This window comes from Theobroma cacao, chromosome 10 (genome assembly GCF_000208745.1).
Source record: "Theobroma cacao cultivar B97-61/B2 chromosome 10, Criollo_cocoa_genome_V2, whole genome shotgun sequence".
Taxonomy (NCBI): Eukaryota; Viridiplantae; Streptophyta; class Magnoliopsida; order Malvales; family Malvaceae; genus Theobroma; species Theobroma cacao.
Genome location: NC_030859.1, coordinates 20,794,963 through 20,817,638, shown reverse-complemented (window position 1 = coordinate 20,817,638; position 22,676 = coordinate 20,794,963). Strand labels below are relative to the sequence as shown.

The 22,676-nt window shown below is 35.5% G+C and overlaps 1 protein-coding gene across 1 annotated transcript; it reads left to right on the top strand.

The window, feature by feature from the left end:
- On the top strand, positions 16,471-21,141 carry LOC18587391 (putative disease resistance protein At3g14460). The gene is made up of 2 exons (XM_018128926.1): positions 16,471-20,554; positions 20,779-21,141. The coding sequence occupies exon 1, from the start codon at positions 16,471-16,473 to the stop codon at positions 20,551-20,553; it is 4,083 nt and encodes a 1,360-aa protein (XP_017984415.1). The 3' UTR covers position 20,554; positions 20,779-21,141.

Sequence of the window (22,676 nt, the reverse complement as noted above, 5' to 3'; positions counted from 1 at the left end):
AATGAATCAAATGGCTTGGAGGAGCCCTCTATTTGTAATGTTTGGTGGGAGACTTTGATGAGAGTGTAATCTCTTTGAACTATCTCTAAATTATTTTAATTTATTTAGAGATAAATTATGATGACTTATTAAAAGTTTTTTGATTGGCCGGACCTTAAGTCCTTGAATTTTGATTGGCCGAAGTTAGGTATTATCTTTAAATTATCTCAATTTATTTAGAGATAAATTAAATAATCTAATTTGACTTTTATCTCTAAATTAATATAATTATTAGAGATAAATTAAATGACCAATAGTTAAATTTTGATTGGTCAAAAATATGAATATTATCTCTAAATTATTTTGATTTATTTAGAAATAAATTGGATGACCAATAACTAATTTATGATTGGTCAAAAATATAAATATTATCTCTAAATTATTTTGATTTATTTAGAGATAAATTGGATGACCAATAACTAATTTATGATTGGTCAAAAATATAAATATTATCTCTAAATTATTTTGATTTATTTAGAGATAAATTGGATGACCAATAACTAATTTTTGATTGGTCAAAAATATAAATATTATCTCTAAATTATTTTGATTTATTTAGAGATAAATTGAATGACCAATTACTAATTTTTGATTGGTAAAAAAAAATATAAATATTATCTACCAATAGGTGGATTGATTTAACTATATGTCTTTAAAATAATCTAATCAATAAATTAATTATTTTATAATTAATTATATGGTTATTAAATCCATGTGATAGCATGCAATTGGTTGATAATATTTCTCCTTCTACAAATGACCCCTCAAGACTTGTTCACACATAATTTTGAATTTGACAAGTGGACAAGTCTTGAAATTTTAAAATTTCTAGGATATCTTAAAATCCTAATGTGTCTTGGCATAGTTGCAATCCAAATTAAATTTGAAATACGCTTACTCATAGGTAAGAGAATTATAATCTTGGAAGATGTATATTTCAATAAAACTACTTGAAGAAGTATATTGCAATAAGGCTATAATTTTGCAAGAGGTATATTGCAATAAAACTATTTAAAGAAGTATATTGCAATTAGGATTACATTCCTTAATCAACAAGGACTTTGTCTTTTTACTCTATAAAAAGGGAATTCCCTTGTTAATTTTTTGTACAAAATATTGGAAATACAAGTATTCCATAAGCTAGCAAAAATCGATTTTCATCTTCTCAAAATTATAAGGTATGTCGTCCTTTCTTTCTCTTCCCTTTATTTTATTTTGTTAACATGGCAGTAGAATTTGCCTGCTTATGGGCTTTTTAATTATGCAAGTCCCATTATTTTGCATGCTACAATCTTGCAAGCTGCCATTTATTCCAATTCCCAAACTACAAGCCCCACTTGTTTCAATTTCCATGTTAAAAGCATGCAAGCCACCATTTATCTAATTGCCATGATAAGCCACCATTTATCATGCCACACTATAATAGCCATGCAAATCCCCATTGTATCTTGCGGCCTTGAAAGCTTATAATCAAGCTAAGAAATCATGCATATAATCACCCACAAATTACCGTGCTAAAGATCCATATTGCTGCAAATTTTTTTTATTGCTTCAACTTTTTTTTATTTTTTTTTTGTAAATTGCTGTTTTAGACTAATAATTTGATATTCTTTTGACAACTAAATCTCAAATTTATGCGCGTATAATTAAAATAAGTTCAAATTGAAGTAGAGAAATTGGCAGCAATTTAAAGTGGTGCTCTTTATAATAGTACTTATTGATCCTTAGGGGGTGCTCTTCATAATAGCACACAATTTATTATCCTTGGAGGGTGCTCTTTATAATAGCACTTGTTGATCCTTGGGAGGTGCTTTTCAAAATAGCACACAATTTATTATCCTTGGAGGGTGCTCTTTATCATAGCATTTGTTGATCCTTGGAAGGTGCTCTTCAAAATAGCACACAATTTATTATCCTTAGAGGGTGCTCTTTATCATAGCATTTGTTGATCCTTGGGAGGTGTTCTTCGTAATAGCACACAATTTATTATCCTTGGAGGGTGCTCTTTATAATAGCACTTGCTGATCCTTAGGCGGTGCTCTTCATAATAGCACATAATTTATTATCCTTAGAGGGTGCTCTTTATAATAGCACTCGTTGATCCTTGGGAGGTGCTCTTTAAAATAGCACACAATTTATAATCACCATGGTATACTTCAAGGATTATAAAGATCTTCTCATTGTCTCCAAGAATGAAGATATGAAGAAAGGGTTGTTTCTTCCCACAGCGAAACTATTGATTCAGCCTAGTTGAAGAACATAGTTGAAGAATACTTTGGACAAGTTCGCAAATTTATTGACCTTGAACCATCCTTCAGTAGTACGTTTGATCTATTCTTCGATGTTCTATCTTGGTAGCTTCATCATCATAAAGAATTGAGCCATGCTTGATACAAGAGATTGTTTTTTTTTTTTTGGTGTGATTGAACTTGGTAATGGGACCAAGCTGCCTACGTACCTCCTAATACGAAGAAGGATCAAGTCATAATGTAGTTCATATTTATTATTATTTTATTTTGCCTTAACTTTTGCCTAAGTCGTCTTGTTAAGGATTTTCAACTTAGTAGGCTTTTTTTTTTGCCTTAACTTTTGCCTAAGTCGTCCTATTAAGGATTTTCAATTTAGCAGGTTTTTTTTTTTTGCCTTAACTTTTGCCTAAGTCGTCCTGTTAAGGATTTTCAACTTAGCAGGCTTTTTTTTGTTTGGCCTTAACTTTTGCCTAAGTCGTCCTGTTAAGGATTTTCAACTTAGCAGTTTTTTTTTTGGATGCAGTTTAAGCTCTTACCGAGGAGCATATAACCTTCAAGCATAATAACGTTTCAAGAATCTACCATTAATTGGGCTAACTCTTACTCCATCTTGATCAACAATTTTGTATGCGCCATTATGTAGACTTCTTGAACAACATATGGTCTATCCCACTTTGAGAGGAATTTATTACCCATACGATGTGTAGTGTTTATTGGTCTTCGTACTGCAAGAACTAAGTCTCCCACTTGGAATGATCATGGTTTAACTTTCTTGTTGAAAGCTTTGGACAATCGAGCTTGATAACATTCCAAGCATTTTTGTGCTTCCAACCTTTTCTCATCCAACACTTCAAGTTCTTTAAGGCGTAGGCAAACATTATCTTCATTTGAAAGACCTTCTTGATTGGAAATTCTCAATGATGGAATTTGACGCTATAATGGGAGGACAGTTTCCACACCATAAACAAGCGAATATGGAGTTGCTTGAGTAGGCGTACGAAATGTTGTACGATAAGCCCATAAAGCTTTCCCTATTTTCTCTGACCAATCTTTCTTTGCGCGATTAGCAACTTTCTTGAGAAGATTGCATAAAGTCTTGTTGAAAGCTTCTGTTAACCCATTTGCTGGTGCGTGGTACATGGAAAAATTATATTGCTTGAAGTTAAATTGTGCACATAACTTCTCTATTGCGAATTGTTTTCCATTATCTGTTATGATGCATTGTGGTATGCCATAACGATAAATGATGTTTGTTCTAATGAAGGTAGCAACTGTTTCTTTCTTTACTTCTCGATAAGATGCTGCTTCCGCCCACTTTGAAAAGTAGTCTATGGCTGCAACTATGTAGAGATGCCCTGTGGAGCTTTTAGGTAATGGTTCAACCAAGTCGAGTCCCCAAGCATCACATGGCCACGATGTAACTGTTAGGTGGAGTGGCTTAAGAGGCTGATGAATGAAATTAGCATGAAATTGACATGCTTGACATTTTTTAGCATAGTCCATGCTATCTTTCACCATTGTTGGCCAATAGTACCCCATTCTTTTGATTTGGAAGTGCAACTTGGCTCCAGATTGATACGCCCCACAAATTCCTGAGTGAGCTTCTTGTAAAGCCTTGTATGCTTCTTCATCTCTTAAACAACGAAGAAAAACTCCGTCAAAAGGACAACGATAAAGTGTACATTTGAAATAAATAAATAGAGGAGCTCGACGTTTTATCTTTGTTTTATGTCTTGGATCATTAGGAAGCTTCCCATGCTCTAGATAGTCAATCAACGGTTGTCGCCAATCTTCTTTTCCCACTTCAAGGATTGAGACGACATTAGACTCTATGTCAACTTCTTCACCTAGAGTGATTGGTGGTATGATCCATCGCTTGCAAAGACGCACTTTTAATTCTGTATTTGGTGATGCAATTGCTGATGTTAAATTAGCCAAAGAATCTGCTTGCTTATTTTCTTTTCTAATCACATGTTTTATGCTGACTTTGTCAAACCACTTCAAAAGTTTCTTAACATATTTGACATATGGCAAGAGCTCAGGCTTTTTAACCTCATAAAGTGTAAGGACTTGGTTTATAACTAACTTAGAATCTCCAAACGCTTTAAGTTGAGTGATTTGCATATCCACTGCCATCTCCAAACTTATGATCAAGGCTTGGTATTCTGCCACATTATTGGAACAATTTTCGATGAGGGTTAATGCGTATGGCAATACTTCTCCTTTTGGGGGAATAAAGATGATTCCTACACTTGCTCTATCTTGTTAAGCTGCTCCATCAAAGTATAGCTTCCATGGCTTAGGGATTTCAATTTAGAGAACATCTTCATTAGGGAGGTCTTCAGAGAATTTCCAATCATCTGGAATTGGATGGTTTGCAAGAAAGTCTATAAGTGCTTGTCCCTTGACAGCCTTTTGAGGGATATATGTGATGTCGAACTCTTGTAATAAAAGAGCCCATTTTGCTAATCTCTTACTGAGCACTGATTTTGACATAAGATACTTGAGGGGAACTGCTCATGAAATTAAGTGAACAGAATGAGCTTACAAATAATACCTTAATTTCTTAATGGCAAACATTAATGCCAAGCATGTCTTCTCAATGGGAGAATAATTTAATTCTGCTCCATTAAGAGTTCTACTAAGGTAGTAAAGCGCACTTTCCTTTCCTTCATCATTTTGTTGTGCTAAAAGTTCTCTTAAAGAGCGTTCTTGTGTCGTAATATAAAGGATCAATGGACGTCCTAGTGTAGGAGCCCTTAAAACTGGAGGCTTTAGTAGATAAGGCCTTATGCTTTTAAAAGCATTACTACAAGACTCATCCCAAACAAAAGGCGTATCCTTCTTCATCAATCGACTAAATGGTTGACATCTACCAGCTAAGTTGGATATGAAGCGTCGAATATAAGTTAATCTTCCTTGCAAACTTTTAAGTTTGTGGAGATTGCTTGGCTCAAGCCTTTTCATGATTGCATCTATTTTTGATTGATCAATTTCAATCCTAGGATGGCGCAGTATGAATCCTAAAAATTTTCCCGAAGATACTCAAAAGGCACATTTTAAGGGATTCATCCTCAATTGATAGAGACGCAATCTCTCGAATACTTGGTAAAGATCTTCAAGATGATCAACCCTCTTTTTGGACTTAACCACCAAATCATCCACATAGCATTCAACATTCTTGTGTAGCATATCATTGAAAATCTTTTGCATTACTCTTTGATAAGTGGCGCCTGTATTCTTTAACCCAAAAGGCATAACTTTGTAACAATATATTCCTTTAGGAGTTCGAAATACAGTGAGCTCTTTGTTTTTTGGATCCATGTGAATCTGATTATAACTAGAGAAGCCATCCATAAAAGATAAAGCCTCATGGCTAGTTGTTGCATCCACCATTATTTCTATCAAAGGGAGAAAAAAATCATCCTTTGGGCAAGCATTGTTCAAGTCTCGAAAATCCACACAAACTCAAATTTGGCCATTCTTCTTTCTAACTAGAACAATATTTGAGATCCAAATAGGGTACTTGACTTCTCGAATAAAGCTAGCTTCAATGAGTTTATTGACTTCAGCCTCTATTTGGGGAATCAAGTTAGGGTGAAGATGTCGTTGAGCTTGTTTAATGGGTCAAACGCCTTTCTTTACTGCTAGATGATGGACAACGACTTTAGGGTCCAACCCTGACATTTCTTTGAAAGTCCATGCAAAGACGTCTCTATACCTTGTCAAAAGGTCAAGATAAGATTTTTCTTCTTCAGAAGTTAAACTAGCACTTATGAAGATTGGACGAGGATCTTTTGTAGTGCCTATGTTAGCTTCTTTTAATTCATCAATTGTAGGCCGATTTCCTTCCTCTAATGACGGAGGAGCCTCTTGGATATCTTTTTCTTCAAATTTTTCATCATTTTCTACTATGGACATGTGATTACATGTGAAGATCTCCATTCCTTCTTGCTCTTCCTCTTCTGAAGATGAGCCTTGTTTAGTCACAATCACAATGCACCTTCTAGCCTTTAATGTTTCATGATTTGTTACAATCCATTCACTTTTTCTTTTGATTCGTGAAGGGATGATGCTAAGAAAATCTTTTAATTCATATGTCACGAGGCTCTTTTTATTCCTCTTTTGTGAAGGTTTTCTTTTTACCCTCAAACTGATGGAATCTCTTGAAGTCCCTTTTGTCTAATCTTTGTTGATACGATTAAACACTGAACCTCGATTTGAAGGCATGCTTAATTGATCAAAAACTGAAGTTCGAGTTGTGATTGTGCCTAAGCAATCGAAAACTGAAAGTCTAGATAACTCCACTAAGGTTTCTTCCTCATCGTTGACTTCTTCAGTCATTATATATCTTGAAGCTTCTTTATGAATCTTTAACTTTGAGGGTGTAAATCCCAACCTTGATTTTATAGTTTTGACAACATTTACCTTTTTTTGCCAAACTCTACTATTCTTGGAAGGATCTTGTGAAGTTTCTTTGGTTGGTTCACTAGGCTCGTGTACCAACTTAAAAACTTTTTCTTGTTTGTAGCCAGCCCTTATTAGAAGCTTATAAGCATTAGGGTCGAAACCATTAGCTCTTTGAGAGGGAAGATCATCGTGTTCAACCAATGGCTCTTTTGTTGGCCTTACAAATCCCTTCAATGGAGACTTAGTGAATTTTGACTCTTCTAAACTAATAAGTGGCAAAGTCAAATTTTTTAAGCCTTCAATAAGGTCATTATTTTCCTTTGTAGATGAAGATGATTTCTTTCCCTTTCCCTTTGATGATTGTTCTTCATCATTTCCCTGATCGCCTTTGGATTGTACTTCTTCTACAAAAGTACTTTCCAAGTAGAACTTAACATCAGCCAAATATGCCTCTGCTGTAGTAAATGACTTAGCATCTGCTATGACTGTCTTCACTTGACCATTTCTACAATATTTGAAGCATAGATGAAGTTTTGACGATACTACACCATTTTGATGTATCCAAGGTTGTCCTAACAACATGTTGTATGTTGTGTTAGCATCAATCACATGAAACAATGGATTAGATTCCATATCATTAATGAAAAGTTTAAGTCTAACTTTTCCTATAGCTCTTTGTCCTTCAAGAATGAAACCTTGGATCATCAAGCGACTCTTTGATAATTCATCAAGAGGCATCCTAAGCTTTTTCATTGTTTTTAGTGAGAGTAAGTTGACAGCAGATCCATCATCTATTTGGATTCGATTGATCTTCTATTCACGACTATATGCCTGAACCAAAAGAGGCCGATTATAAGGGGTAAACCCCAACAATAAGTATTCGTTAGAAAATGTAATTTCTGCACCATAAGAGGAATTAGAATCGAACTTAATTTTTTCTTCATTCCCAATATCTTCATCAATTTGGAAACACGATGTGGGAATTGGATTTTGATTTTTGAATTGCATTGGCATGAAATCATTCAAGGTGATTGGTCGTCTAGGCCTTTGCACCATCGAATTTTCACATTTGCCCATACTGACTTTTCTTGGCATTACCTTTAACATCATCTTCCTAGATGGCTGTTTCATCGTTTTAGATCTTCTTGGTGCTTGCTTGTCCTTGGGAGGACTTTTTTTCCTTTTCTCTGATGAGTAACTAGGATCCATCCTTAATTGTTTGGATCCTTACTTGTAGAATCACAAGCTTTGCCCACATTATCTTGAGAATTGGATGTTTCCTTTACTTTCGGAGCCAACATTATATAGTCGAAGGATCCGAACTTTATCTTGCTCCACACATTAAGTGGAGAAAGCATGTTTGTTGTTGATGCTACATTTGCTGTAGCCATTTCTTCTTCAAACTCAATTTTCCCATCCTGGTATAAACCCATGATTTTATCTTTTAAGACAAACCATTTTTCTATGGAGTGACCAATTAAACGATGGTACTTGCAGTAGTTGGGGTCATTTACTCGATCAGCTTCTTCCGGTCGCTTCATCTCTGGCAATTGAATGAGCTTAGCTTTTAGAAGTTCTTCCAATATTCCTGTGATATCTGAGTCAGGGAAAGGATACTTTTTCTCTTTTCTTTCTTTCAAAGACATTTTCTTTTTATCTTGTGAGGGACCCAACTTCGTTTCTTGGGTTTTCTTTAAATTGGCAGTCACCTTGATAGGCTTGGTGTTTATAGTCATAGACTGTTTCCCTTCACCCTTATCTGCCGAGGCTTTTCCCCCTTTACGGACATCTTGCTAACCTTTCCTTGGCTTTTGCATTGAAGGTCGTTGATTCTAGCTGTTGACATGTTTAATTCCATGTCTTGAGCGCGAGTAGCTAATTCCTCAAAAGTCTTAGGCTTAATGCCTTGAAGAATATAGCATAACCCCCAACTCATCCCTTGGATGCACATATCAAGAGCTGAGGACTCAGACAGTCGCTCTTTGCAATTAAGATTGAGATTTCTCCACTTATGGATATAATTAATCACAGGTTCATCTTTCCATTGGTCCGAACTTGTGAGTTCAATCATGCTTACCACACGTTGAGTGCTATAGAAGCAATTAAGGAACTCATGTTCTAATTGCTCCCAATTATCAATCATCCTAAGCTCTAAGTCTGTGTACCAATAAAAGGCATGGCCCTTTAAAGAGCGAACAAACTGCTTCACCATAAGTGCCAGTGTTGTTACAAGTTTCTATGAAGTGTGCAACATGTTGACGAGGATTTCCTTTATCGCCAAACTGTTGGAACTTTGGTGGCTGATAGTTCAGTGGCATCCTCATGCGATCAATCCTTTGAGAATATGGCTTGGCATATGTGTATGAAGGTTGAGTGACACTTTCCACTTGTTCCTTGATGGCTTCTTTGATGAGTTCCTTCAATTGATTGGTGGTGACTGCTACATTAGATTTTTGTTGGAGATTATTTTCCACTTTCGTAGTGGAATTCTCCTCATTATCTTGGCGTTGTTTTTGACCAAGATCCATTGGTGCCTTTTCAATAAGGCTACTGATTTTTGCCATCATTGAGGCAATTTGTTCATCATTTTCTCAGATGGTTGTTGTCAGAGATTCCACAATCTTCGCAAGAAGCGTAATTTGTTCTTCTAGAGATGTTGTTCCAATGGTTATGATAACCATCATTCCAGAATCGACTTTTGATGAAGAACTTTGGTGAGGGGATGATGAAACAGAGCTACTGCTTGAGTAGCCATCATATTCCTTGAGTTTATTGGTACTTGATCCTTTAGACGAAGCAAGTTGCATAGTAGTGACTTCTTCGAAACTTGGGGAAGAAGCATCATACAAAGGATTTTGGTTGAAGACTGGAAGAGTTTGTTCATACAATTCAGTAAAAGCTTTTGTCTTTCTCCGAGTACCATATGGATGTGTTGGAACATCTGTGCTTGATGATGAGGTTGGAAAGACTATAGGATTCGCTCTAGCAAGCTTGAAAGTAGGTTTATTGGTGAGATTCTTCTTAGGAGCCATTTCAACTTGGAGATATTTAGAGATTTGCTTGAAGAAAAAAGATGAGAGGTAGAGATTGTCCCACTGGATGTGCTAGAAATTTGTACACACAAATTTCTCGTCGAAATTTCTTGACTTGAAAATTATGAGACAAATACAAAAATTTGATGATGTGAGTGATGATCTCTGAAAATTCCTCTGATTAATTTCTTCAATTCGTCTTCAAGAGTCACGAACTTAGACTTAGTCTTGATCACGAACTTGCTTGATCTTCGCATCAAGGGTCTTGACGACTTAATCTTGATCACGAACTTCGCTTAATATCCGCTTTAAGGGTCTTGACGACTTAATCTTAATCACGAACACTTGATCTTCGCTTCAAAGGTCTTGATGACTTAATCTTGATCACAAACACTTTATCTTCGCTTTAATGGACTTGACGACTTAATCTTGATCACGAACACTTGATCTTTTCTTTGAAGGTTTGACGACTTAATCTTGATCATGAACACTTGATCTTCGCTTCAAGGGTCTTGACGACTTAATCTTGATCACGAACACTTGATCTTCGCTTCAAGGGTCTTCACGACTTAATCTTGGTAACGAACACAATATCTTAATCACGAACTTTGCTTGATATCTTGATCACGAACTTTGTTGTTGCTTGATCACAAACTTCGTTGCTACTTGATCATGAACTTCGTTGTTACTTGATCTTCACTTCAGAAATCTTCTATTCTTCTTGATCTCTGAAATGCTCTCAATCTTCAAATGCTTTAAATGCTTCTAATATTTGAATGCCTCCGAATGAATCAAATGGCTTCGAGGAGCCCCCTATTTATAATGTTTGGTGGGAGACTTTGATAAGAGTGTAATCTCTTTGAATTATCTCTAAATTATTTTAATTTATTTAGAGAAAAATTATGATGACTCATTAAAAGTCTTTTGATTGGCCAGACCTTGAGTCTTTGAATTTTGATTGGCCAAAGTTAGATATTATCTCTAAATTATCTCAATTTATTTAGAGATAAATTAAATAATCCAATTTGACTTTTATCTATAAATTAATATAATTATTAGAGATAAATTAAATGATCAATAGTTAAATTTTGATTGGTCAAAAATATGAATATTATCTCTAAATTATTTTGATTTATTTAGAGATAAATTGGATGACCAATAACTAATTTATGATTGGTAAAAAATATAAATATTATCTCTAAATTATTTTGATTTATTTAGAGATAAATTGGATGACCAATAATTGATTTTTAATTGGTCAAAAATATAAATATTATCTCTAAATTATTTTGATTTATTTAGAGATAAATTGAATGACCAATTACTAATTTTTGATTGGTAAAAAAATATATAAATATTATCTACCAATAGGTGGATTGATTTAACTATATGTCTTTAAAATAATCCAACCAATAAATTAATTATTTTATAATTAATTACATGGTTATTAAATCCATGTGGCGGCATGCAATTGGTTGATAATTTTTCTCCTTCTACACACACATCCATGGAGTTGTTTCGGATGGCATATTTATAAGGATATTGGGATCCACATTAGCAAAGGATGCACGAGACAAACTTAGGGAGGAATTCCAAGGCTCAAAAAGGACAAAACAAATACAAGTGATGAATTTATTGAGGGAGTTTGAGACCCTGAGAATGAAGGATATCGAAAATGTTAAAAAATACATTAACAATATCATGTGAGTGGTGAACCAGGTGCAATTGTTGGTAGAGAATCTTTCTGAAAGCCGTGTAGTCCAAAAGGTCATTGTGTTTCTACTAGAAAGATTTGAACCCCTGATTTCATCATCAAAAAGGTCAAAGGACCTGTCAACCTTAACTCTTACTGATATAGGGAATGAACTCCAAGTTGTAGAGCAAAAAAGAGTAATGCGAGTTGATAATACAACTAAAAATGCTTTATTTACAAAGATGAAAGGAAATGCAGGAGGTGAGTCAAGCATGAAAAAAGGCTTAGGTGATTAAAATGAGAGAATAAGGAAGTGTTTAGTATAACCAAACTCATGAAAAGAAGAGCAAGTTCCAGATATGTTCTCATTGTAAGATAAAGAATCATTCAGAGGCCTACTGTTGGTTCAGATTGAGTGTAAGGTGTCATGCATGTAAACAATTAGGTCACATTGAAAATGGATGTAAAAATAAACCAAAGAAGCATGATAAGGTACCGTAGGCAAATGAAAAGGCTTATGTTGTTGAAGAGCAATGGTTTATGACCTTGACACCGCCCAAGGTTGTAGACAAAGAACTCTTTTCTTAACTCGATACTCTACATCAATCCAGTATTGAAATAAGTGATGACAAGTATTTATATGCAATAGGGATAGGTACAATGAACATTCAAATGAAATCGGGTATGTCAGAAAAGTGTTGATTGTTTTGGATATTGCTCAAAATCTCCTAAGCGTAAGCCAAATGGTGGATGCTAGTTATGTCTTGCTTTTTAAGGATAAATCATGTACTATGTATGATCCATCGGGTGAGTTTGTTATGAATGTTCCCATGAAATGGAAATGCTATCCTGTGAGTTTGAAAGATATTTGTTATTTAGTTTCTAAGGTAAAATCGAATATGACAACCCTTTGGCATAAACAGTTTGGGCATTGTAATCTTGGTTCCTTCGTACAGGTTAACAAGTCAAGCCTAATGGAGAATCTGCCTTCCTTAACTGAATCAAACCAAGTTGTAGTACATGTTAGTTTGGGAAATCTACTAGGAAGCCTTTTCCATCTACTCGATCAAGTAAAGCAACCAAGAAGCTTGAATTGGTACAAACTGACGTAGAAGGCTTTATGGCTGAAGAATCTTTAAATGGAAATAAGTTCTTCCTAATCTTCATTGATGATGCTTCCATAATGTCTTGAATTTATTTTATGAAACATAAATCTGAAGTGTTTAATCACTTTCCAAAGTTCAAGGTTAAAGTGAAACAAGAATCTGGGATCAAAATGATGACAGTGGTGAACTTGATCTTGATGAGGTTATTGATAAAACTCTTGTACGAGGTTCTTGATGTATTCAAGACATATACAACATATGTCAAGTTGCAATAACAGAACCTGCCTTATTTGATGAAGTTGCACTTCATAGTGAATGGAGATCAGCCATGAGAGAAGAAGTTGCAATGATTGAGAAAAACAAGACTTGGGCTCTTTAGATAAACCAAAACACAAACAAATGATCGACATGAAATGGATTTTCAAGAAAAAGATGAATGCAGACGGTTCTCTGAGTAAATTCAAAGCGAGACTCATTACAAAAGGTTTTTCTCAAATGCTAAAAGTGAATTATTTTGATACTTTTGCTCCTGTAGCAAGATTGGATACTATTAGGCTTATTTTGTCAAGTCACTGGCTCATGGTTAGAAAGCCTTTCAAGTTAAGTTTGCATTTTTAAATGGTAGATTGAATGAAGATATATATGTAGAACAACCTGTGGGATTTGAAATGGAAGCTGATAAAGGCAAGGTGTGTAGGCTACATAAAGCCTTATATAGGTTGAAGCAAGCACCACGTGCATGGTACAGTAAGATTGACTCTTATTGCAAAATCAAAGGTCCCACAAAAGTTTAAATGAGGCCACACTATATGTGATGGAAATAGGTATTGCTAATTCTTTAATTGTATCATTATATGTCGATGATCTCTTGATAACATGTGCAAACACAAATGGTATTGCTAAACTTATGGCAACAATGGAGAAAGAATTTAACATATTAGATTTAGGCCTGATGACTTACTTTCTGGGACTTGAAGTGTCACAAACTGGGAGCAATATTCACTTGACTCAACAAGACTATATAGCAAAGGTTTGGAAATGATTCAACATGAGCAATTGTAAGACAACTAAAACTCCTTTGAATGCAAATGAGAAACTTTCAGATGACTCAAGTAACAAGCTCTACAATTCCAGTGAATATAGAAGTCTAATAAGTTACCTTCTTTATATGTGTTCAACTAGACTAGAACTTATGTTTGCAATCAGTTACTTGTCATGATTCATGCAACAGCCATGTCAATTGCATCTTATAGCAGTCAAAAGGATTTTGAGGTATCTAAAAGGTATGGCAAGCTATGGTGTCCCATTCATGCGAGCTGAAATAGTTGAACTTGTGGGATTTTTTTATAGTGATTAGGGAAACAGCATTTATGATGTCAAAAGTACCTCTAGATATGTATTTACTCTCAAGAAAGGAGTGCTTTCATGGAATTCACACAAGTAAGAATAAGTGGCATAATCCTCAGCAGAAGCAGAGTCTGTAATAGTTGTTGCAGTTGCAAATCAAGGGATATGGTTGAAAAAATTTCTATTTGAACTTGGAATGTTGTTAATGAATCCTTCCAAGGCATTTGTTGACAATAAATTTGCAATATCAATAGCTCAAAATCTAGTCATTCATGGGAGAACTAAACACATTCTTGTAAAATATCATGCCTTGAGGGATACAACAAAGAAAGGTGAAATTCTCATATAATATTGCTCATTTGATGATCAAACTGTTGACATTATGACTAAGCCTTTCTCCATTGCTAAGTTTGAACATAATTGAAAAATGCTGATGGTGAAAAATGCCAGCATTAAGGGGTGTTGAGTAGGGATGTCAACGGGTCGAGTACCCTATAATTTCGAGGTACCCGAACCTTAACTCTATAAAAAATCGACTATCCTAATCCTATTAACTACTCGAATAATTTTAAAATTACTACGCTAACCCTAACCCTATTACATTTTTACTACCCTATAATTACCCTAACCTATTTAAAAACCCAATTAAATTAAAAATTTATTAAAATCTTCTTCCTAGGTAATCTAATAATTTTTCTATTTATATATATTAATGTCATCACATTAATAATTTAACTAACTATATTTTTAATATTTTTGTCAATATTTAATAAAAGAAACTGTTGGTCAAGATGGTATAAACTTTGAGTGTCTTCCTTTTTTACCTGGGTTTGAATCCAATCAGCATCAATTTTATTCAATTATTTAAATAATAAAAATATATATAAATGGGTAGTTGTAAATTGGTTCAGGGCGGGTACCCGCCAAACCCGAATATAACATAATCGGGTTCGGGTAACGGGTACCCTAAGAGTGATACACGAACCCGATTCGGATAGTGAAATCACAACCTGAATCCTACCTGAACCCGTTTATTAGGTACCATATAATAGGGTACCCGTTGACATCCCTAGTGTTGAGAATAATGGTTGCATGGTCTATGTGTTCAACAAGTGTCTTTATATGTGTTCTTTGCTGGTTAATTCAATCAAGACTTGCAATCATTGCATGTTAACTTCCTTTAACCCTAAACTTACTAGTTAATATAAATAAGCTCTCCTTCATTTTTGATTCTAACCTCAGTCCATAGGAAAAAGAGATATGCCAGCCAACCAAGCATTGAAATTATGTACTAATTATTTAATTAAATCGTGAGATGGCACATCAACTTCCAAATAAAATTATTGAAAGCGAGAAGGAATATCGAGGGAGGCTACGTTCTGGTACAATGGTTGGAATAAAGGAAATATAATGCATTCTTCTCTTCAAATTAAAAGTTGAGTTATACCTGAATATTGACTCAACAATTAGTACATGTTCTATGAATATAGTATATAATTAATTAGTAATAATTATTTAAATTATGTGTACTGGTTGGCATGTTCTTTCGATTTAATTTAATTTATGAACTTAAGATAATTAAAATTCAAAACTTTGAATATTTCAAACATAAAAAATCATTAATTTATAAGAATCATTATATGCTCATCGTTATTGTTTGTCAATTTTTTTTATTGTAGAGAAACATATGATCTGAAAGGAATTTTTTGATACATGACAGCGAGGGCAACCTCCCCAATTAGTCTTATTCTCTTCAAATCCACACTGACCCAAATTCTAACTTATCTCATTCCTAATTTTTTAATAAATAAAAGTTGTCTCTAAATGGGTCAACTGTTTTGACACATGGATGCAGTAAAACATGTTTTGATTTAATTTAAAAAAGATTTTTTTTATATCTTTTGGATTTGAGAAAAATAGAATTCGAACTCTAATATTTAAGTAAGGAGATCATGCACCAATTAATGAACCATATGGTTTGGTGCATCTCATGTTTAGTGGTTGATTACTAATTGTTTTAAAATAATAAATTGCACAAATAAATAAAAAATATGTTGAACAATTGTATAAATTTTAGAATGTTTACAAATAAAGGATAAATAAGTTTAGTTTTAAAATAAGTGAAATGAAAGTTTAGAATATTGTCACATTTCCATTTAATTACTAAATTAATATTTAAAATTTTTAAACATAACTTCATTAGACATGTGTTGACTCTTCTCGCACGTGGAATTTAAAATTTCAACCGGATGCATATAAGATAATATTTTAAATCACATTTTTCATAAATGTAAAAAGTGCTAAATTCAAGTATTTATTTATTTTATATATTTTTATGATTCGAGCAATTATACATGAAGATACGTATAGAATGCAAAAATAACATGGTTGTTGTATATCTTAAACTAATATCCCCCAATCACTATAAGTTTATTATCATTGCACCTAACTGAAAATATTCGCCCTTCTTTATATTAGTCCCCAAACCAAAAGCCTCTAAAAATCAACGGAGACTCCACAACTAGTTTCCGACCGCGGATCCACCTTTGGAATCTCATCAGATCTAGCACAAGCAGTCCTTTCTTGCCTCAAACATGGCTGCTCTGTCTACTTCCATTGCGGTGCTATTAGGGAAGCTTCGCTCAGTTCTAGAATCAGAATTCGCAGACAAACATAAGAAATATGCTGCATACTTGCAAACGCTTTACTCAACGCTGATGAGAATTAGCCATCTGATTAGGGACGCAGAGGAGATTCAACAAGATGAAGGCCTGAGGAACGTGCTTCAGAACCTCGAAGATGTTGTGTACGACGCAGACGACCTGGCGGATGAGGTTTTATACGAAGTCACGCGACGCAAACGGGAATCTGAGTCTCAAAAACTAGGACTTTGGGCACGTACCTTCAACCCTTCTTTTGGGGAACGATATGGCAAGGGGATGCAATCAAAGATCAAGCAAATTTTGGAACTTATTGATTTCCTTGTTATGGAAATATCCAACTTTAACTTTCCAAAGCAAAGCGTATCACACAGGTTGCATACCACTCCTGTTGTAGGTGCAACCGAAGTCGTTGGTAGAGACGAAGACAGGAGCCAAATCATTGACTTGTTGCTATCAGGGGATGCAGATCTTGATGGGATTGCCATAATCGGCATGGGTGGGTGTGGAAAGACCTCTCTTGCGCAGCTTGTATACGACGATGTAGCAGTTCGGAGGCATTTTGATCTCACAGCATGGATAAGTGTTTCCTTTGACTTCGATGTTATGAAAATCACCAGGATGATACTTGAGGCCATCAGTCGCCATATTCCTGAGGGCTGTGACCTAAATCTGCTTCAAAGTAGACTGCGTGAAAGCTTAGCGGGGAAGAGATTTCTACTTGTCTTAGACGATGTTTGGAATGAAGATATTAAAAAATGGGACCTCCTACGAACTCCTCTAAAAGATGGTGGATGGGGAAGCAAGATCCTCATTACCACACGCAACGCAGAAGTTGCGGATGTTGTGGGGTGTTCTACTCGTTATCAGCTAAGACTATTAACAGACCAGGATTGCTGGCATGTATTTTATAAGTCTGCATTTGCTAAGATGAGTGAAATTGATGCAAAAGATCTGGAGGATATTGGCAAGGAGATTGTGAAGAAATGCCATGGCGTGCCTCTGGCTGCAAAATCAATTGGGAGCCTCTTGCTTTTGAGAAGGTCCCGTCTGGAATGGTATCATGTCCTGAAGAGCATATCATTGCAATTCAGACAAGACGAATCATTTTTTCCAATTCTAAGATTGAGCTATGATCACCTTCCCGCTCATCTAAAGCCATGTTTTGCTTATTGTTCGTTATTTCCCTCGGATTATGAGTTTGAGAAGGAAAAACTGATCCTCTTGTGGATGGCAGCAGGACTTCTAGTACCGTCTGCGCTTGGTGGCCTATCAATGGAACAGGTAGGTGCTGATTACTTTAACGGTTTATTAAATCGGTCATTTTTTACACAAGTTGGTGGCTCGTACTTTAAAATGCATGATCTTATACATGATTTGGCTAGTTTTGCATCTGAAGGAGTATGTTCTAGATTAGAACGCAATTGTCCAATACCTAAGGGAATGCGCCATCTATCCATTTTAACCGGCCAATATGATACCCCTGGGAAACTCCAGGGCACTGATGAAGCTAACAGATTAAGATCCTTCTTTCTGATTAATTCTCCTTCAGATCATGGATCTTCTCAATTAAGTACTTATGCAGTGGAGGATATTTTGACGAGACAACAAAGATTGCGAGTCCTATCGTTGTCTCAATTTCAAGAAGCTCAATTCCCTGATTCAATAGGCAAATTGAAACATCTACGTTACCTCAACCTCTCAGAAAGTGCATTACTAAGTTTGCCTGAATCGTTGTGTACTCTGTACTTTCTAGAAACACTGATACTGACAAACTGTGTAAATCTTATTTTGTTACCGAGAAACATTGTAAAGCTGTTTAATTTAAGACATCTCCACATTAAGGGAGCTGGTTTGCTGCAGATGCCAGAAGAAATGAGCAGATTAAAACGCCTTCAGACCTTGACTAATTTTATTGTGGGCTATGGGCTGAATATTAAAGAGATGGGGGCGCTTATAGATCTTCATGGAACAGTGTCCGTTTCAAAGTTGCAGAATATATCCTCATCATCTGATGCATCAGATGCCAAGTTGAAAGCTAAGAAATATCTCAATGAACTGCATTTGGAGTGGAGCGGCAGTGAAAGTGACCCAGTCAAGGATACGGCGGTGTTGGAGAATCTAGAGCCTCCTACAGGGTTGAAAAAACTTACAATTCGATTTTATGGGGGCACAAAGTTCCCGTCTTGGTTGGGAGACTCTTCATTCTCAAATATAGTGTTTCTGTGTCTCCGTGACTGCAATAATTGCTTCTCTTTGCCACCACTTGGACAGCTCCCATCTCTAGAACATCTCATAATTGAAAGGATCATCAGTGTTAGTAGCATCGGCCATGAATTCTATAGGGTGGATGAATCCATTTCTATACCTTTTCAGTCTCTGAAGACTTTAACATTTGAAGGAATGCTACGATGGGAACAGTGGGTATCACTTCAAGGTGAAGAATTTCCTTGCCTGCAGAAGCTTAATCTAACAAACTGTCCAAATTTGAAGGGTGGTTTACCAAAGAGCCTTCCTTCTTTGGTAGAACTGAGGATCTCCGAATGTCAGCAGCTTGATGATTCACTTCCAAGGGTTCCATATAATTGTGAATTGGAGTTATCCAATTGTGATAAGGTGCGCCTAAGAAGTAAGGGTGGTAATCTGTCAAGAAATGATGGTGAAGAAGCATCTCCTTTTCCTTTAAGCATGTTTGAGATTTCAGGCCATGTTTCTTTTGGCATTCCAGAACACTCCGTACCAAGTAAGAAAGTGGATGATTCTTTTGGCTTTCCAGAGTACTCCATACCAAGAGATGAGAAAGTGGATGATTCTTTTCTCTTTCCAGAGCACTCCATACCAAGTCAGAAACCGGATGAATTTTTTGGCTCTTTACAGTACTCCAGACCAAGTGATGAGAGACTGGATGATTCTTTTCTCTTTCCAGAGCACTTCATACCAAGTAAGAAACTCGATGATTCTTTCTCATCTTCTTCTTCTGTGACATTCAAAGTGTCAAGTATCACAAAATTAACGGAATTACCAGCCCGGTTGCCCAGCCTCAAAATTGAGAGGTGTGATGCCTTAGAGTCCCTACCTACAGGAATACTGGACAGACCTCTTCTTCAACGTCTGTATATCATCGATTGTGATTCACTCAAGACCTTTCCTCAACTTCATCAACCAAGTTCATTGAAACGACTTTACATCCGCAACTGCAGAAACTTAGAGTTTCCCCAACATAATGAAATAGCGAATCAGTTTATTCTCCTTGAACATTTATGTTTAGGAAGCAGCTGTGATTCTCTCGGGTCCTTCCGCTTGGATTCCTTCCCAAACCTTAAAACTCTTAGTCTCTGGGACTGCAAAAAACTTGAATATCTTTCGATGGAGAAGGGTTCTCAAAACGATCTAAAGTCACTTGAGGTTTTGGAAATCAGGGATTGTCCTAATTTGACAACTTTTCCTGAAGAGGGATTGGAAGCGCCAAGCCTGACATCACTTGTTTTGTCCAACTGCAACAACCTCAAGTCACTGCCACAATGGATGCAAAACCTCACATCTCTTCAATCACTGCACATAAACAAATGCAGGGAATTGCAGCCACTTCCACCGTGGCGCCTGCCTTCCAGCTTAAATATACTCTGCATCTCTTTCTGTGACAAAATCACTCCTCAGACAGCGTGGGAATTACATAAACTTCATTCTCTTTGTAATTTTGAGATTGAAGGTGGATGCCAAGACATGTTGTCATTTCCAGAGGACGGGCTGCTGCCAACTAATCTCAATTCTTTACGCATCAGCAGCCTTTTGAGTCTCAAATCCCTGGATAAAAATGGACTTCAGCAACTCACCTCGCTTCAATCTCTAGAAATAAACGGGTGTAACGAGCTGCGTTCCTTGCCAGAAGAGGGGTTACCTTCCTCCTTGTGTCATCTTAGTATCACGGACTGTTCTTCATTGAATTCGAAGCTTGAAAAGAGGAAAGGAAGGGAGTGGTTCAAGATGGCTCATATTCCTTCGATCCACCTTGGGTGAGGTAAGAATCTCATAAACATCTCTAGATGAGAATATCATACCTGAGTATCAACTAATTGCCTTTAATTTTTATGTGAAAAATAGTGACAAAACTTTGTCATTGTTTACTTAATGCTTGATATATCTTGCATTTTCAGGTCAGTGATTAATAAAATAGAAATCAATTAAATTTTCTAATTAAAACAAAGCTTAAATTAGGATTTTTTTAATTATGATATTTTACAGATGAAAACAGGTTAAACACACTTTCTCTTGCGGGAGCCCATTGCTGCTTGGCTCCTAAATGTCAAGGCGCCTGGAGGCTTTGAAAGATCATCCAAAAGTATTCAAATAATGCAGGGTGCCTGTGGAGAGGCAACGAAGTAGATGTTGGTGCTTGAATTGCTGAGTGTTAATGCTGTGTTTTTCTGGTTGCTAAATTATGTGAACTCTTTCTATGCTGTTGTGCAATAATGGCTGATTTGGAGCTCTGTTATTTTGTACTGTGACTAGCTATTGCTGGCAAGAACTGTGTATAAACTCTTGTATCTTCTCGTTACTTTTGAATGAATCACTCTTGAATATAAATATGCAGAATATATTTCTGAATTTCTGGTGTGTGTTTCTAATCCTTTTATATCACTTAACATTTGTATGCTTTAAAATGGTTTGCTGCCATTGGAAACAAGAAAGGCAATCAAACACATAATCATCCACCAAATGACTTAAGCTGAGCAATTTCTTACAGTTGGACCTCAGATTTGAGAAAACAAAAAATTCCTTTTTTTTTCCTGATAAAAACAGAGGTGTTTATTTCTTTATCATATCATCCAACTTGAGACTTAAAAGACATTTATAAGTTAATTTTGAGCATTCCATGAAAATGTTTGTTTAGCTCATTCGTTGCTTAGAATTTAGCAGTTTGTTCATGCAATACATAAAATGGCCGATTGTAAGGCAAGCTCTGCTTTTCATGTTCTCCTCTTGCTTTTTCTGGTGGCCTGGTTCATGCAGTCAATCACTTTTAGAACCTAACTCCATGTTTTCCTGTTGCATTATCTGTTTGTATCAATGCAGTTATGTATGTTTAGAACTTCTATGATTCTGTAATTGTTGTTAGAATTCTGATATTTGGATTATTTCAATATAATATATGATGTCTAGCTCTACACGCGCGCACGCACATGTATATATATATTAGTGTGTTACCTGTTTAATAAGCTCCGGATGGTAATTTTTTTTAATTTAATTGAGAATTATTTATAAGATAGATATATAATAGTAATTATTTTATTATATATAATTATTGATGTACATTAATATGTATAAAATATTGTTTTACAAAATATGTAAATAGTGTTAGTTATGTACAAAAGTCGAAACAAAATTTGCACTTGGGTCATGGATATTTGACACTATTTGTGCAAAATTGGTGCCTTTATACAAAATGGAGAAAGCAATTTAGTTTTAATACCATATGCAGAAGACGAACCTGAAACACAACACACAAAACAGTTAATAAATTAAGAACAATATTATGGCGTGGGAAGCAGATATCCGGCCTTCACCATCTCCTAGAGCAAAGCTGAAAAACCATATTTGCAAGTAGAGCCACAAACACCTGACACCCATAGCTAAGCAAACCGAAACCCCCATTGTACTGGTCAAAAGCAAAAATCACCAACTAAAGAAGTCAAATCGAAATTTGAAAGATATGTCAATCGAGGCTAGATGTCAAAAACCGACCAGAAGACACGATAAGTCTTCAATTGATCACAATTCAGATCACTAAAGAGAAAGGTGGCAACAAAAAATCAAGGAGAAACGCAATCCTATGTAAGGGATTGAGAAATGTTCAAACAGAACTATCTAGAAGATTTGCACAAATGAAAGGAGAGAGCAAATAAAATTCAACAACACCAAGCAACACCAGCCCGCATTTCCACCTTCTTTAAAAGCGACCCAAAAAACAGCCCATCACCCGACCTAAAGATCAACCCATAAAAAAAAAAAAGACAAACTCAAATAACAACTTATAAAGTATCACATGTAAAACAGAGAGGAGGGAGTTGATGTGGCTCAACGAGGGAAGCCCTTTCAAGCTTCTTAGGTATATATATATATATATAGATATATATATATAC